The sequence below is a fragment of the Ambystoma mexicanum genome, chromosome 12 (genome assembly GCF_040938575.1).
Source record: "Ambystoma mexicanum isolate Mex_15411 chromosome 12, UKY_AmexF1_1, whole genome shotgun sequence".
In the NCBI taxonomy this organism is placed as follows: domain Eukaryota; kingdom Metazoa; phylum Chordata; class Amphibia; order Caudata; family Ambystomatidae; genus Ambystoma; species Ambystoma mexicanum.
In genome coordinates, this window is record NC_090936.1 from 150,734,014 (window position 1) to 150,753,084 (window position 19,071).

A 19,071-nucleotide genomic window follows, 5' to 3' on the forward strand; every position below is an offset into this window, starting at 1 on the left:
CGTTTAAATAGTTCTTCTTAGTGATTTTACATAAGGGTACCTTAAAAGGCAAAAAGTGTTGTGTTGGAGATTTGTGTGCTTAGGTCATAGGTGAGGGTTTGACCAGAGAAATATGAAGAAGAGGTTTCTTTACTTCCTCTACAAGCGGGAACAAGAAGCTGATGATTGACCATTAAGGTCTTGGATGTTAGGGGTTTTTTTTCATCAAAAAGGTCTTGGCTATTAGAGGTTCTTCCTCATGGGAAAGAGGGAAATACTGCGTCTCGTCTAATGAAGTCATGACATCTCCCCGGTAGTTGTCTCCTCTCATGTGATCTTCCCTCACATAGCCGCCTCCAGGTCCAGGATCAGGTAGCGACTGCCATCCCCTGGCCACATGGGAGGAGGTCACCACCGGGGAATCCATGATGACTCCATTGGATTCATCCAGGACCCCTTGAGTTAATGATTGTTTAGGGCTTAACTGCACCCCGGCTCTCTGAGGTAACAGCAGAGAATGGATTACTCTGCAGGCCAGTCGTGGCAAAAAAGGTCGACTGGAAGAGGAGACAGGAGGTCTCAGAAGGGTAACTGCCATCTTAGATGCCAAGCATAGGGTGGCCTTCAGGCCTGCTTTGGGCAAAAGAGACTTTTTCCTTCAGAGCTACAGGGTCTGTGCCATTGTTTGTATCCCCTCTGCAAGGTGAGAATACGCTATGGTGAAGGGAAGTTCCTAGAGCCGTCACTGCCTCAACTGGTATGTGCAAGAGCTTGGAGGACTTCCAGGGGGGCCATTTTGTCAGCAGTGGCCATAACAGACTTTGGTAATAAATACTTTTCGATTTGGTTGGGAAGCCAATCTATTGATTACTTAAGTTTACGGCCACTGAGATGATCAGAAGATACATCTCACATCAGTCTATTGGAAGTGAGTGCTATAAAACTATCCCTTGATGACTTCCTTCTGAACTTTGAGGCGGGTATTCCTACAGATTCTGGTGAGAGGAAAACCCCTTCAATACACTACCTCAACAATGCAGATGTGTGGGGTTTCTCCCCCTGTGCACTGAAGTCGTGTCCATCTGATTTTAGACCCTGATAGGGTGAGGCTTTTTCATGGTAGCCCATCTGAAAGGAAAGGAGAGCAGTTTTGCTGATGTCCACAAAGGGCAGGTTTATAGGCATTTTATAGAGACCAACTTCCCAATGTAAGGGCTTCCTTTAGTCAATCAGTTTTCCTTCATCCATAACTATTGATCTCTCCTCTTCTGCTCCAGTGTGATTTCCCACAGAAGATATCTGATGTGTTATGTTTGTTGCATGGGCCATTGATCTTGTTTATATCTTCCCACGTGTTTCTCCAGCTATGCGCTCCTGCGATAATTGAGGCAATATATATGGCAACCATGATCCTTGAGGCTCTTGACTTGGTGAGAAGGACATGGCATTTCCGAATTCATGTATCTTTCTCTTCATCTTCTATGGTTGTTCTTTCTCAAGGTAAGAGGTCTGTCAAGCCATGCTAGTCCAAACATTCATAGCTTGCTATTGAGAAGTTGAGGTACCAAAATTGTGAACTTTCCAAGGATGTTTCTGATGTAATGCATGTAGACCACCCTTTCAGGCAGTTTATGTTCATAGATGGGAAAAGATTTCCAGTTAGTGTTTAAAGTGTACAGACCCATTATTGTGCCACACAGCTATTTGCATTGGAGGTTTTGCTATTTTTGGCCAAGAGTAGCCTTAATATTGGCATCTTTTTCAGATTATTTAACTGCACCATCTGTGTTCAATACAACTCCTGGGCAGTGTTATTCTGAAATGTCAACTTTAATACATTTTCTGAAAGGGTTGGCTAATGTCCTACGAAGCTATATATTGTTCCATTTGGGTGTGCTAAGTGATGTCAACATTTTTGATTGCTGCCCTTTTTGAGGCTATGTATTCTTGTCCCTGCCGGTCGTAGCAGGGAAGATTCTCATGACTGCTGTCACTTTGCACTCTGTGTGAGTGAGCAGCGTGTGCCCTGCATGCACTGTCCTTTTCTGATGTTTTTATAGGAGAGATATCCCAGAGTGAGGGCTCTCCTTTCGTTCAGAAGTGTTCTCTGTAGATAAATCTGTACATATTTTTAGATATTATTCCTGACTCACCATATTTCTAAGATTAAGGAATGGCTTCAACATCTTTGTCCAAAGAGTACTCTCCGCTTCTAAGCACCTCTATCTAGTTTGGAACAAGAATCATCTGTTTTCATTCACTAGCCTTCTGAAAGTGAAGGCAGTGACCAAACGAACTACCCATTGCTGAATATTTATTGAATTCTATTGCGTTTTAACCCAGTTTATAGAGCGTTCTATCACTAGAATGCATTTGGCACAGTTTACATGAAAACCTGGTGATGCGCATTGTTCTGTCTGGAATTTGACCGATAAAAATGTCTTCTGTGGCTTTCGGAGTCTCAGAGATTATGTATGACGAAATACCCTTCCTTGTCCTTGGAGCCTCCAGTAGGGTGTGCAAGGGGGCAGGATGCCTTCCCAAAACGAAGGATGATGGGCTCAGGCAGTGGTATGGTGAGGATCCCACTTAGTCCGTGTTATAATATGTCAGCTAGGGACAGAGTAACTTTAAGGAGCATACACCCTACACCTGGGAGGCAGAGACCATATGTGATAAGGGAAATCAGGCTTTCCCCAATTCACAGTGCTTCTGCTTCAACTGAATTTGGGGATTCTGTAGCTACTGCCCCTTTAAGGGGATCGAGGAAAGGTGGGACCACAAAACCGGCAGCACATGCACACTCCCCTTGTGTGGGTGCAGGAGTCCCAAGTAAATCTAAAGAGGAAAGGGGAGCAAACTGAATTAGGAAGAGCCGTCCATCAGACATTAACTCCATTCTAATATAGTTAAGAACAGATTGGCTGAGGGAGTCCCCTCTGTCGGGAGGGTTAGGGCTTGAAAACCAGAGAAGGTCTGCCCAAGAGGAGGGACTAGCTAGCCCAAATTCCCACATCAAAACTGGAAGCAATCCGGAGGTGGAGCCCAGCAGCCAATCCCTACACCAGGCACACTTGAATTCGCTTAACCAAGAGGGTATGGAAAATATGGCTAGGGTGGCGCAGGCAGGGAGAGGACTGCCCAGTTGAGGTATGAGCAAATCCAGAATCCCACATCAGGGCTGTAAGCCATCCCAGGTGGTGGACCCAGCTGCAAATTTCCTTCTCAGTTAATACACCAGAGTCCCCTTTCACCAGAGAGTCTGCAAGGTGGGAGTAAAACGCAATGAAAGCCCACATACTCAGTCCGGTACAGAAGGTGCTTGAAGTAGGAGCTGGGGACTGGAGAGTGAAGGGGTGAAGACGGTGCAAGAAATAGTTGTGAATTGGAGAGCATCATGTGCATAGAAAGTGTTGAATGTGATGTAGCAAGAGACCCAGAGAGGAGTGATATCTGTGCCGAAGGGGATGAAGAAGGTGATAGGAAAATGGACCTGAACAGGTGTAATAACTGTGCCCAAATGTGTGAAGAGGATTGGATGGAATAGGAATGGAAGATTACTGGGATTAGAACCCAAAGAGGCAAAGCATATGACAAAGAGAATCAAAACTGGTGAGAATAAGTATACAGATCAGTGGTGGTTACAGAAGGTGAGATTATGGGGCATGAGAGAGAGGAAAATTGTAGAAAAAAAGATTGAAGTAGTAAAAGATTTTGGAGACTAGGAGAAGAGCGTTGCCCAAAGGACAGAGGAACATACTGACCAAAGGGGTGATACAAAAAGAGAAAGAATTACATGCGAGACCAAGAGCTAGCAAGAAGGCTAATTGCAGAGATAGACATCTTGAACAGAGGGATCAGTGCATGTAAAGCTGAGCTAGTAGATGGCCAAACAGAGGGCTAAGGCTGTCAAAGGGATAATGGGCCTGGGTATAGCATCTGACAGACCAGAGAGGCGTGACGGGATGACAAGCTGGCCAACAATTCTGCCCAGTTATTTACCCTAAACCCTTAGTGCTTGGGCTTCAAAAGCTTGATTTTCCTTCTTCCTAGATTTCTTTCTTTACCACATAGCATCATTTCGGCTTTAGTGGGTCGAAATTTCAGAAGGTTGCTGCCCATCTAGGCACTGACTTCTAGCATGCACTCTTTAATGCCACTTGCTTGAAGTCAGCATCCAGCCTCTGAAACATCTGAGTATCGTCCATATCATCAACCGCAAATTCATATACGTAGGACTGGACATTTTGATATTGTGACATTATGGCGAGAGGGTGAAGATGCATGTAAAAGGGAGTGCTGATGGAATGTTCCCTGTGGTGCACTGCAGGTAAGCCTGGGAGGACTGGATTCATAAGATGCTAGGCTGATGACTTATCTTCATTTGGACAGGAATTATTTAAGCCACGCGAGAGTGTTGTCTCTGACCTCAAGTTCCGACAGATGCCTCAACAAGATATTATGGTCTACATTGTTGAAGGCTGATGATTGATCTAACAATATCAATGCTCTGAAACTGTCCATGTCCATCTGCGTACGTAGCACAACAACTATGGAGACCACCGCGATGCTGTGGCTAGGCATGAAGACTGCCTGATGATTGCCTAGAAAACAGTTAACAATTGACCAATACACAGCCTTGACATTTTTGCAGAACCACTGATACCAAAAAGCTTGTCAGTGAAAGGCAGTAATCAAACGGGAAATAGTTTGCATGGTATGTCGGTTCGAATGATGGCTTTTTCAGCAGTGGTTGTACCATGGTCAACTTAAGTTTCTTCAGTATCATGCCAAGCTGCCAGGATTAATTATCTGAACTATCTCTGGTTTATGTTTGGTTCTTGCTGTTTTTGCAATTCATGTGCATCAAGCATCGATATGAGCTAGTGTGCAAGCAGGTTCTTGAGGGCACCCTTACCAATTCACAGGGGACAGGCAGCTAGTTCTTCCTTGCAGTGTAGTGTCCCCTTGAGTGTCACGGAGTGTGGAAATTGAGTGTGGTCGAAGGATTTTCCTTCTGGGCAATGTTTGTTCAGTAGCTGTCCCGGATGAGGAGCAGCCTGCAGAACTCGCCTTCAAAATCCCTCTCCCCGCGCAGAGCAGAGCGCAGAGTGTGGTCGGCGGTTGTCATTGATGGCCCTGGATGGACCAGAACCAGGAACCCACTTCAGTAATGCCTCCTGAAGTTTGGAAAAGTGATGAAATTGTTGTGATAAGTGAATTGTAAAATCATTAGTGACTGTGATTGTAAAGGAAAGTTCGCAGCATCCACAATTCTAATAGGCTCCACGCTCTCAATCTTTTGCACTCTCATAAAATATTAAAAGGTGCAGTAGCATTGTAAATGCTGGGTCTCAAATTATTGACTTCAATTACCTCCTTCAATAGCAAATCCACACGTGCCGACTCAGTAAAACTGTCAAGTACCGGCAAGTCGGCAAGTGGAATGCGTTGACTATTTTGTTTTCTGCTTTTAGCGATTGGAGTCTAAAGGCTGCAGCGCTAAAGTAAACTAATTAGACGTTGCCGACAAGGATTGATCCCTAGCTTTTCAAGTTGCTAGGGATTGATTAAGGTTCAATCTCATTGCTAGTCGGTCTCAATTAGTAGTCCATCGGCAATATCGGAGCGGATTTCCTGGTGAAAACTCGAGCAGGCTTCAAAAGTAAGATGCCAAACATTTACAATTTGAGAAGTGGATCCTTGTGGGCTGATTTAAGGGCCCCAGAATTGGATTAGCCGGTCCCGTTTGAGAGGTCGGAAACTCTTCTAACAGAGAAGCAGACCAAGTGTCAGAGCCAAGCCCTTAGTGCTCATGCATAATCAATTAACAGAACTCACGTGTTATCAGGAACATCAGAGCACGACAGCACAAAGCTCGAGGGAGGTCGTTAGCTCCCCTACAGTAGTCCAGGACTTGTGAGCAGCCTTTGAAAATGGCATGGAATATACTTTAATAGAAACTACAATAAAAAGGGAAATCACTGATTTGTTCACCAAAAGGAAATGCCGGAGTCTGGGCAATGCGGATTACTATGAATTAAATAAAGGGGCATATTTGTCAAGTATGGCACCGCCCGGGACTGGGGGCTTGGTAGCTTCTGCAAGTAATGTAATATCGGGTGTTAATGCATCGATTGATTGATTGTTTATTTATATAGCGCCTATACACAATGTGTTTCAAAGCACTTCAAGGAGGGAGGGAACATGGGAAAATACAATTACATTCTTACAGGTCCTTGAAACAGTTCAGAATGTGAAAATTAACTATCAAATCATAAAAAGATAGTACAAGTGCATGGAACATAAGGGGAGAGGAGAGGGAGGAAGGCAGGAGACAAAACTAGCAGTAACATTGCTATGCCTGACGACAATTGTTGCAGTGCAAGAGTGATAAGAGGATGGGTAGGAGGCGAAGTGGGGGGCGAGAGGAGAGAAGGGGTAGGGAGAGGCACAAAACAAGTGACTATCCATAAAAGGTCAATGACTGTTCAAGATAGTGCTAGGAAGGGAAGGGTTGGAGAAAACAAGAAGGGTAAGGGGGGGACAGACAAGCTGTTATCAACGGTCTAGGGGCTGATGATAAAAGTAAGCGTATTAGATATAGTTAGAGGGGAGGGGGGTAAGGAAATCTGCAAAGACAGGCAGCTACAAATTACTGTGCCTGACGGCAATTGGGGTAATGCCGGAATTGAAAGAGGGGAGCGAGGGGTGGAAAGGGTGAGAAAGAGGGGGGGAAAGGAGGAGGACAAGGGTGTAAAGGCAAGAAGGGGAGAGTGGGGAGCAGGAGACCGTACAAAGGGGCCAAGGGAACAAACAGGGGGCAGGGAGCAGGGGGAAGGGGGACAAGGAGACACTGGCGGGGGCAGGGGGGACAAGGAGACACTGGCGGGGAGCAGAGGGGACAAGGAGACACTGGCGGGGGCAGGGGGACAAGGAGACACTGGCAGGGGGGACAAGGAGACACTGGCGGAGGCCAAGGGGGTGCAAGGAGACACTGACAGGGGCAGGGGGTAACAAGGAGACACTGCCGGGGGCAGGTGGGACAAGGAGACACTGGCGGGGGGAGGGGGGAAGGAGACACTGACGGGGGGCAGGAGGGACAAGAGGGCTCACACACGGGACATAGAAGGGTGGCTAGTTGCGTACTGTGGTGGACAGGGGTAGAGAGGGGCCTTAGGATCGGGCCTTTGGAAGAGGGCCAGACAAAGCCTGCCGGCCTTTTCATTGGCCAAGATGTTGCAGGCCACAACCAATCCTGGGCCCCATTCACGCCAGCCCCAGCACTCCAGTGCAAAGCAATAGGGCACAGCCATCTTGGAATGGCGTGCTCACAATGAGTTTCAATGAGCGCACACAAGAAAGAACAGTGCAACGGAACAATCTTTGCTCCATAAAGTACAAAAATCCAGAGAGACGATTGTGTTCTTTACACAGATATTGTACCTTGATTCTGGTGTTGTGCGCAGACGCGCGCTTGCCGCTGCCCATGGGTCCACTGGAAGGCATCAGGTGGAGAAGGGAGAAGGAGCTGCTACAGCTCAACCAATAAGCCCTTCTGTGCAAGCCTTTGCAATGAGCCCTATTGTTGCTTCAACCACACAAGCACATGTAAATGGGCGTTTATTGTAGCAAACAGCTGACAATAGGTTTGCACGTTCATCAGAAGTCCTGAGTGATGGCGTAAAAGAAGCAAATGATAGAACACTTTCAGCTCTGAACTTTATCTTAAACTCATTGGTGAACGTGTTTGATCTATTAAAAGGAGAAGTCCAGGTACAATCTCGAATTTTGTTGGAATTAACAAAAGAAGTGGAAGGATGAGATTCCTCTTTAGTAGCTTTGAAAACAGCGTTAAATGCTACTGTGATTGAGTCTTTAAAGGATCTAAAATTAGAAATAAGAAAGCAGGCGTATAACCGACCTGCGTGAAACATTTCTTACAACCAATCAACAGATGGATATCCTGAATGGGAACGTAACAGTCCTGACTGACAAGGTATATCATCACAATAAAAAGGAGGCTGCAACTGAGCCAATTGTGGAAAAAGAGGCTAGCCAAGGGCTCTATGACACTGCACTCTCTGAATCTATTTTGGACGAATGTATAAGACTGGCGCAGATTTCAAACGATCTGGGTCCACTTGGTAGTGGGAATGTGGACTCAAACCAGATTCATGATATTTCTGACTGTGAGACACAAGTACCAAAACAGAGTAAAAGTAATGGGGATAAAAAGAAAAAGAAAAAAAGAAGAACAATCAAGCAATTGGAGGAGGTTTAATGATTCCACCACAACAACTGGAACCCATATCAAAGCACCAAAAGGTGAAAAAATAAAGAAGGCAGTAAAAACAAATGTTCTCAGCGCAAATAATGTACCATCCAAAGAGGGTAGCAGAGAGTTGAAAGGCGATAATAGCACTAAAGGACTAAGAGCGGCAAACTATCAACCAAGTAGGGCAATCGGTGCAAAGAGAGCAGTACCTAGCCCAAAATAATAATCAATCTGCAAACTCTAATTCTTCCATGCAACTGACCACTCCACTATTCAAGAAACCTAGCGTTGGAGTACAAACCGAAAAGGCGCAGGTCCCAACCAAGTGGGAGCCAATATTTTATCAGGGGAAAAGGCCCCGCCAGGTTCCATCAACACATCAATGTGATCAACACATCAAAGTCCAGAGAAAGATTCAAGTACTTATGGCCTGTATGATCGATCTCGGTCAGTCAAGGATTCGGTGGAAGAAGGTCTGCAAAAGATGCCACCATCCCCAACGGGTGGACGTGAACTATACAAAGAATCAAGAAGGTACAGTAAATGTAACGCTCACCTGGTTCCCACAGAGGCGCAGGTCTGGCTTTGAGTGCTGATGCTTCTTCAATGGTGAAGCGGAGGACTCTGAAGATGGACAGGAAGGGCCCTCTACTCGGGCTTCTCCGGCTCGTAGGAATATACCCCTGTGCGTGAAAAGGGAGTATTGCCTACTGACTGAGTTATGCTCAAGCCTCCCACTCTCTTCCAACCCTCCACGATACCGTTCCACGATTCCCCGTGAAGTCTCACCTTAGGGTCTGAAAGGACGAGCTCTCCATCCTGCTTCTGACGCAGGGGCGCGTTGAACCCAGTTACTTCACTGGATTGAGGTTGGATGGGAGTTCAGGTAAGCTTGATTATACTGGTAAGGCGCTGTAAAAGTTCTGTTGCAAGTTCAAAAGTTCAAGCTTTAAATAATAATGTTCATTGTCTTTTTTCAGGTGATGAATGAAGATTCCTTTTGAGACTTCTTGCAACAAAGCGCTAATGTTGATGTCTTTTCCCCATAGGGGCCGGGGTTCGGAATGCCGGAGATATGGCGCCGACCCGAAGTGAAACGTGCAGTTCCAGTAAAGATCTGGTAAGTCCTAGATGAGCGGTCAGGTAATGTTTTTGCATTCGCTCATCTAATGTCTTTGTCTTTTTTCCCCATAGGGGCCGGGGTCTGGAAAATGCTTGGAAGCAGCAAGACCCGAAATGAAATGGGAATGACCCAACAGGTAAGTCTTAGAAGGAAACTGAGCTTTTCCTATTCCCTTCCTTCTCTCACCTCTTATTCTTGTCTTTTTCTCTAGGCTCTGGGAAGTGGCTGTGTATCCGGATGATCGCTGCTGAAGATGGAGGAACCCAGGAAAGGTGAGTGAAATGCAGCGCTGCAGCGATCGTAACGAAATGCTTTTAAAAATGATGTCTTCCCTTTCAGGATCGTCGGTGATGTCTCCATGGTTCAGATTAGCTGGTAGGTCTCTTGTCTCCCTTTGCAGGTGACCCAGGATGCTGATAGGCGTGGCTGAAGTCCAGATGCAGGAGCTGACATGGTGAGCGTCCAGCTGCGAGGAGCAGAACAACGCGAAGCGTGAGTTGCTGATCGGGTGTGGTTTAAATAGCTTTGGAAGAAGTTCCAAGTGTGTATCCTTCCTCCGATCAGGTATGTATCCTTCCCCAACCACACCCGGGTAGAAAGTAGTCCCACAGGTAAAGTAGTTCCTATTCAGGCCTCAAGAGGGCCTGGATGTGGCAGCATGGTCTGCATCAGGTAAGTGCACATTAAAACACTTGAACACATGTCTAGCTTTATGAGCCTGGCGCCTAAGGCGCCAGGACAGAGGTCCAACATGAGCCTGGCGCCTAAGGCGCCAGGACTGCGTCCAAAGGGCCCCAGCTTGGGCCCGCTGGCACTCCCCTGGGGGAAATGATGCCTGCCTCTGGGGTTGCTGGGTCGGACCTGGCTCCTTGGAGGTAGGCATCATGACAGTAAAGCTTTCTGCAGGGCCTAATTTAGAAGCTTCAACCGGTCAACCCTTTGCTATCCCTAGAGTGTGGTTGAGACACTTAAACAAAGGAAAGGGATCCAAAGCATTAAATTGAAGTGCCGTTTTGTCAATTTTAAAGGAAATCTTAGACATGTATCTTTTTTCCACCCATGACATTGACTATGTTTTTTTCCTCATGAAAAGTACACACATATAGTGGAAATGGGCCTAAAAACCGAGCTGGGTGCTAATGTCGTTCTGACGGCAAGTGACAAGCTCAGTAATCGGGACTATGAGATCTCGTCTGAGTTCCTTAATAATAATGTTCAGGACAGCACTGGAACGAATGATGAGGGGGAGATGGGTGGTTCAACAAGTCATGGGGTGGGGGATCAATACTAGGAGGTCATCCAACAGTAAAATGTTTATTCCAAATTCAGGAGATGGTAACCCCCAGAGTGAGATCAAGACAAAGGTATGATCTTTACTACCAGATATCCTTTTGCACATTTTTCAGAAGTTGGGGGAAACTGAGGATACCCTCTAGTGAAGAATGAGCTCAGACTGATCAGTTGGAACACGCAGAGTTACAGTTCTTTCAAGAATAGATCTGTGAGAGAGGACGTTTTTTGTAGGCACAATTTAATTTTGTTTCAAGAGACTTGGCTAACGAGTTGCTTTAAGGTGAATGGATTCTCCATAATGGAGCAGTTAGCCTCCCATAATAAGCGTGGTCGCCCAGCTGGTGGTCTCTTTATAGTGATTCGAAATTCTATCACTAGAACTCATTACTTCTGAAGTCAAGGTATTTTAGCGCCCAAAGTAGTTAATAGTGGAACTACGCCCCCAATGTCGATAGACGTGATTAACATCTACTGGAACCGCACCTGTTCGAACTTGTCAACGTTTTTGCACTTTTTGTCAGCATTGCTCTTGAAAGTAAAGACCTTATATGGCCACTCAGTCCTAGTATTTGTAGGGGATTTAAATTCCCAATGTATCAGCATGGGTATACCACGGGCAGAAATAGAGAGCCCTCTCTAAACTGAAAGAAATGGTTTTCCTTTCTGTCAAAATGGAATTTGGTTAGGGCTAATGGGAACACAGAGGAGGATGTTCCACCTGCAATAACTTGGAAGAGGGGCTCCCAGGGCTCAACCATTGATTACCTCTTCCTCTCAGAGGATCTGTTTGTGAGGTGTAAGAGCTTTCAGATTCGAGACTGGTGAGTGTAGTAGTGATCACAACATGTTAATTGGGGGTTTCTTGCATTTAACTCAAGGCACATAAAAAGGGCATCATTGTGGCCTGAGGGTGAATAACAGAGGGAACAGAATTGTTAAATTCAGAAAGGGAGGCACCTCTCTAGCTAACAGCTTATTAAATTCTCTTAATTAAGAACATTTTGTGATCCATCTAACTTTTTGGAATTCCTAAGGGATTCAGTTTCCCACAAGTTTAAACGGCATGAACAAGAGGTTGGGCCATAAACATTCTTTTGATGTTGCAACATGGCTTCGGAAAAGAGAATTGAGGAGATCTATCCAGGCTCTTAAATAAAAGATCATTGCAAAGTCAGCTTACCAACAAGAATTTAAGAGACTACGTATTGACTACAAAAACTGGTCTCTGTCTCAGAGGTACTTGTGTCATCAGAAGGATGGTGAATTGATGTTGGTAGCCTTAGGAAATAATAACTCCTGTAACTTCTGGCCTCTTGTCAATCGTCCTCAGGACTCTCAAAGCAGCCTCCAAAGTAATGTGGCAGCAGAGAAAACGTGGTGTAACTACCTGAGGAACCTATATGGGAAACCTTCTGTATTGAACTTTGAGCACAATTCAGATTTAGCTTGGTCGCTGTATTTAACTAAGGAAGGTATAATAGAATTAATTGTGAAGTCTTCATATCTAGGGCAGCCGGCCCTAACAGCCTTATTACTCAGATATTGAAGTCTGACATCGACCCATGGTCAAGAATACTACAGGTCCTATTCAATGAATTGTTGAACAAAAGGCATCGGCCCGACTCATGGAAATCTGCCATTTTCATCCCCATCTATAAGAAGGGCGATCAGGCGAACCTGGTGAATTACCGCCGATCACCCTTCTGGATGCGGATAGTAAAATCTTTGCTGGGGCAGTATTAAGAAAGCTGGAATCCTGTGCCACAAGGAAAATCAACTTGTCTAAACATCAAATAGGATTTCGTAAGGGCCTTTCAACTTCTTTTAATGGACTTGTAATGAGCATAGTTTGTGTTAAGTCCTGGTCCAATGGCGGCCCCATATTGTACGGTGCGTGGATAGATCTTTCAGAGGCATTTGATACAATAAATATGGAACACCTTTAGACTAAGTTAAAACAATTGGGTTTGCCTATGTCTCTTCTAGCAAGAATTGTGAATCTCGATTAACATTAACGATTACAGGTTAGGCTAGATGCTCAAGGCCATCTATTCGCCCCTGTTTCTACTGAGAGAGGCATGAGGCTGGGGTGCATAAATGCCCCCTGCCTCGTTAATTTGTATCTAGCTGACTTGGTGGAAGCATTAGATCAGCATGCTTATGGTAGCCCCAAAGATCGATTCCGAAAGGATTAATTGGATCGCCTATGCAGATGATTTAGTCTTCTTAGACTATACTCCGATAGGCCTCCAACGGCTTTTGGGAGGCTTCAGGGATTATGCAACATCAAACGACTTAAAAATAAATCCAGCAAAGTCTAACATAGTAAGTTTCTAAAGCGTGCCTCCAATTTTAAATGGACACTAAAAGATCAAGAGGTCCCCTTAGTAAAAGAGGTCACATACTTGGGCTTCAAACTGAGGTCCTATCCCACAATTGCTCAACTAGAGCTGGAAGTAGAAGACAAACTCGACCAACTGTCTTGCCAAATGAAGATGCTTCTCTGTACATATTGTACATTCTCAATAGTTCCCTCAGTGAAGTTTTATTTAGGTAAGGTTATACCATCACTTACTTGTGGAATTGATATACATCCTCTATCTTGAGCAATAAACTGGATGACAATAGAAGGGAAACTATGGAAGAATGTGCTGAGTTTACCTCAGTCTCCTGATGGCAAATTTGAGGTATGAGTTGGGCCTACAATCCATGCTGCCTTATATAGACTGGAAGGTCATTTCACTTTATAGACTGATACTATTCCCTCAAAAGAACTCTTTGTCGGAGGACATTGGTCTTCTGCTAAATAATGCATCCAATTAATTTCTTGTACAGTTGAAGATCGATGTGGTGACAATTTTGCAGGGGTGCGCCCGTTCTGAAAATGATCTTGTAATGAATCCCTTGGGTGTTATGGAAGCTCTGACCAGAATGGGCTGGGTTCGCACAATGTCAGAGATGCATAGCATTTCAATAGCAAACTGGTTATCCTTGTATGACAAACTCAGAGGGTACCTAACAATGTATTTAAGGCATTTTCCTAATTCATGTTGGAGGTCAGAATTCCTAAGGGTTCACCTTAATTTGTCACCCACAGGAGAAATACAGTTTATTCGGAACAAGCATTTATATAAGGATAATCTTTGTACTTTATGTGCGAATTCAGGAAAAAAACCTCTGAAACACATAATGATTGAGTGCTGGGGGACCTGGGAGATGAGAGTCAAGCTGCTTACCTGATTCATTGATAAAGAACATTGGTTAACTTCTGATAACTTTTGGGAGAGATTGGTAGCAGGACATAAAGTTTGTTTATCTATTGAAGTATTCAAAATTGTGAATTATTTTAAGGCATACATTTGATATGTAATGTGAAAAGTTGAATTCTCGGCTATAAAACACACACAAAGTAGTGCTCCCCTGTTGACCGCTGCTCAGACAGCCGTTTGGTTGTCTATATGGTTTTTGTCACGCATTACTGGCTGCATTATTTGGCAATTACAGCCTCCCTTTTTGGAAGTATATCTGAAAGCATTTTCACTTCTAGACCTTTGGTTCTTCCTGATATATTTCCCACCATCCCTTTTTATGGCAGTGCTTTGGGAGTACATGCAATAATTAGAAAGGTTTGGGAGGGAATACTGTTTTCATTAGAAAAACAAATTACTTACTATTATGATGTACACAGTTTATCTGACAACGACCATTCAAGGATTTGGAATACTATAATTACTCAAAACCTCTGTTCCCCTTTTATGATAATCCCGGCTTCTATTGAGTATGTGAAATTTCGTAGAACTGATGCATGGGTCTTGTGTCGTTATATAATCCGTTATATCACATCCTGTGTTGGTGGTGCCAATGACATCTTGACTGAGACTTTCATGAGGTCACAACTATGCCCCTGATGGCTGTTTAAAGTTTTCTGGCCCAACTGTGCCTGCAGCAATTTCAGAAGAGTAACAATCAGTGGAAGGAAGGGTGTTTTGTCAGAAAGAGCATTACCAAAGTTAACAAGTTTCTTAATTAGAAGCAGGTTGTGTGACTAAAGATCTGAAACTGCAGTCACCATATTAAACCCAGAAATCTCCAAGCATTCAACCATCAACACAGCGCTCTTGAACATGTAGCTGAATCTCAGATAATGATCCCTAGCTCTGAGACTTCAAGATTGGACCAAGCACCTTAAACCTCCACAGCAAACCATAAGAGCTCCCGGGTATTGAGCTATCATTCTAATGGTCTAAATAATAATACACATAGTTTATAATAACTGATTTCTTGGGTGTGGGAGTGTGTTATATATGTTTTTGAAATAAGCTGTTATACAATATGTTTTGCCTTTCTTCTTAGTTATGTAAGGAGCATGTACTCTTTTGGACTGATGGAAACAAACTTTTATGACCAGGCTTACAAGATGGCCAGTGAGGTAAAGAGACATTGCTAACGTTATTTTTTTGTGCAACATGATTTGTATTGTTTGATAAATTATGTAAGTCGATTGAAATGTGAGCATGTGTCTTAGGTTTCACACAGACACCAGATGAATGGGTTTATTCATAGTAGGTACATTCACAGGAGCGCTGTACCGGAACAATCTGATGACTCTAAGTCCAACGGTTTCCTCTACAAACCCTCACAAATAATATGGAACTTGGTGGCAACCATGTACCATATTACAACATATGCCCATTTCACACTTATCTTGAGCTATTCCAGAAGCATAATAGCACAACTAATAAGCTAAGTGTGCAAAATGAAACAACATTTAACTCAGAACATAACTTGTTACTAATAGAACATTAAACTAATTTGTTTTGGGGAACCTTGTCGTTCTCACTTGTAAAAATCACATAGTAACCTAATACATACGCAGATTTCATGGCACACTAAAACCTAACATTTGTTAATAATACAGAAATACCTAATAATAACGGAATACCTAATACCTTTACCCAGAATTCCATGTGTGTGCTTATAGTTCGAAATACCCAGGTTCCCAGGGCTCACTGCATACATGCACCTATTCCATTTCATAGTTCTTTCGCCTTATGGGGGCAGTTCTGGCCTGCATGATGCGCTGATTTCCACTGATGCCGGCACTTCCTCTTAAACCCTCATTGACCTGTCTATCCCTGTTGTACCATTCACTACTCATACTCACATTCTCACTCCTTTCCCTACCTCCACCTCTCCATCTTTTGCATCCTCTCTGTCACTTACCACACCTGTGCGCCCATCGCATCTGGCCACTCTTCTCTTGTTCCACCTCCGACCATCATCCAACACTACGTAGTGCGTTCCACTCTGCACTGCCTTCCTTGCTTACCCTAAACGGTTTCTTGATTTTTACTAAATCATCCACATCCGCTTTCTGCTCACTCACTCGTTGCTTGTGATCATATATTCTTTTGTACCCAGTTTGGTACCTATGTACCTGTTCAACTATTGCGGCCTCATCAAAAATGATCCTCCTCTCCGTCCCATCCATGGGGGACTAAAACCTGACTTCATGTTCCTTCTCCTCATGATTGCGAAAGGCATGTACACCCTAGCAGGATGAGGCGTATTTCTGTACCCAGCGACCATTTCCTCCAACACCCGTTTGCACGGTAACTCTGATACCAATGCCAGATGTAAATTATCTTTGATCAACCTGTTTACTTTTTTCTACAAGACCATTACCCTGTGGGTGACACAGTGAGGTTCTGAAATTCCTTATTCTAGGCACATCCAAAAATTCTTTCATCTCTGTGGAATTAAGTTGCACTCCATTGTCACTTGAAAATGTACTTGGGAATCCCTCTCTAGCACACACTTGTAACAAAAAAGTCTATCACAACATTTGTGGCCCCATAACCCACAAATTTAACTTCAGACCACCTTGACGTGTAGTCTACTATCACCATAAGATATCGCCATTCTAGATCTACATTCTGCATGGGACCCATCACCTTGATCCCCCACCTCTTCCTGCACATCCAAAAGCACCTGCAATGGCTTAAGTTGTACACGCTCCACCCTCCTGGTTTTGTCTTTCTCCTCAAACGCATGGCAATTCTTCACTGCCCTCTCTACCATATCAACCATCCCGCTCACCAGTATTTCTCTTAGTCTCCTTTTCATTACATTATGGCCCAAATGCCCCATGTATGCATTCAAAACTATTCTCTCCCTTACTTTAAGAGGACAAATAGGTTTCTCTTTCCTCGTTAAACCCCAATCACACGGTGCAAGCTCATCTTTAACCATACTAAACGCAACATCACAGTTAGGTTCCCCAGACAACCCCTCCTGCGTGCACTTTATCACGCAATTAAGTTCTTTCTCTTCTTCCATAGCTTTCTTTCACTCCTCCTCTGGCACAACCACACCCACCAATGCTCGCCACCCACTTTTCCATTTCTTCCACTGATTCCTTCCAAAAACCTCCCAAAGGTAGTAACCCTGACAAACAATCTGCTACCAAATTGTCCTTCCTTTTCACATGCCCAACCTGAAAGTTAAACTCCTAAGTGTTAGCCAACCACCTTGCAATACGAGGAGTGGCCATGCTTGATCCACTGGTAGAAAACAACTTCACCAACAGTTTGTGTTCGCTCCTTACCACAAATGGTATACCCCACAAATATGATCAAAATATCTTGCTGCCCAACAACACACCCATGCCCCCTTACTGATTACAGAAAACCTTGTCTCACGTTTACTGGGATCTTTTGAGGCAAATGCAATGGACACCTCTTAGTTGCCTTAGCGTTGGCTCAGTTCCGCATCTAAGCTCCTCACATCCACAGTCAACACCGTGGTGGCCCCTTCTTCAAACCTATGTAACGTGGGAGACTTGGTTATGGCTTCTTTAATACTTTTGGATGCTTCTTCAATCACCTCCGACCACTCAAACTCCTTACACCTCTTCAAGGCCTTCCTCAAGTTGCCGTTTTCTCAGAGAAATTCAGCACAAACTTAGCACAGAACTCCCATGGCCTGTGTGTGGGTAGGGAAGGGTGTCCATGCTGGGGCAGCTTACGTCTGACATGCATGCTTGTCAGCCTTCATGGCCCTACATTCCCTCCCTGCGGGGCACTCACATGGTGGGTGAGGGGTGGCTTAGTACATGGCATTGTCTTGGCTCTATGGGGCACCGCTGTGCAGCCAGCAGGGCTGCATGGTGTTTGGCAGGCTGGGCACCTGTCAGTGTGTGGGACGTGTACTTCCTTGTGGCTTGTCTGCCATCCCGACATGGGGCAGCCCTACTGGGCCCGCAACATGCTGGTGTGACTGCTGCACGGTGTTGTGGTCGCTCACACACCTCAATCTCGCTGGCACAGGGTGCGCCAGTAGGGTTGTGGTGCACATGGCATTTGTTTGGTGCACTCGCCTGCCCTTCCCCCTGCTGTGACGCTCAGGGGTGCCCTTGGTGTCCTTCAACATGGCTGCTGTGGAGGTGGCTGATGTGCCACCCCTTTACTCTGCCCTGTTGGCATGCCCTGCTTCAGGGTCTGCTGATTTGTGTCACTGTCCACTGGGGCATCTTATGCTGGGCTGTCATTTGTGCATGCATTTGTGTTTGGGGGGTTCACTCGCCTCCTGGCTGATGGCACCCGCCTCCTCACTGCCGACCCCCTCTATCCCTTTGAGGTGCAGCACTGTGCTGCATTTCTCCTCCCAGGCGGTGAGGACCAGTGGCTCAATAGTGCCTTTTCCAGTCGCCAGGGACTCCCTGCAGTGTTGGGACAGCAGTCCCCACACCCTGACCCTCCGGTCGTTCCACCACTTGTGGCAGTCGTCTCCATCGCGGGGTACGCTTGAAACTGCTGTCACCTTCTGGGAGATGGAATTCCAGATGGCTGGCCTGCGCTGCCCAGTGGTCTTCGTTGGCGACTGCCGTAAAGTTCCTTACAGTGAGCATTCACATCATCTGTGAGGACCACCAGCTCCCCCGCGCTAAATTTCGTGCAATGTTCAGCCACCTTGCCTTTTATCCTCTCCTGGGACGTTTTTACTTGTTACCGGGACCGGATGGCTGCAGGAAGTGGAGATATTCAATGAATGGTGTTTTTCTAAATGGCCACTGCAATGCTACCTGCTCCAGTGGTGATGCAATTTCCACTGGCACTAATAGTGCTGGGATTGCCAGCGACAGCGCTATTAGAACCGCTTTAGCGGCGGTAGCTCTTATTTAGGTACAGTTACCGGCGGGTGCTAATAGCATTACCGCCCGGATGGGGCGCATTCACACCAGGTTCTGATGCAGCGCTAATTCCACTGCACAACCAGGCGGTAATGCTATTTCTGCTCGGCGGTAATTGCACCAGATTACTGCCAGAATTGTGATGAGGCCCATAGACTGCAGTCAATGGCACATTGTGCGAGTAGGGATATGAATTTGTGTGTGTAA

At 45.2% G+C, this 19,071-nt stretch overlaps 1 protein-coding gene across 3 annotated transcripts in view; it reads left to right on the top strand.

The window, feature by feature from the left end:
- The window catches only part of TTC38 (tetratricopeptide repeat domain 38), a 549,973-nt gene that overhangs the window by 208,829 nt on the left and 322,073 nt on the right, over positions 1-19,071 (top strand). For all 3 annotated transcript variants that reach the window (XM_069628191.1, XM_069628193.1, XM_069628192.1), the window contains one exon: positions 15,027-15,102. In XM_069628191.1, the coding sequence (XP_069484292.1) occupies positions 15,027-15,102 (76 nt within the window). The remainder of the gene's footprint in view (positions 1-15,026; positions 15,103-19,071) is intronic.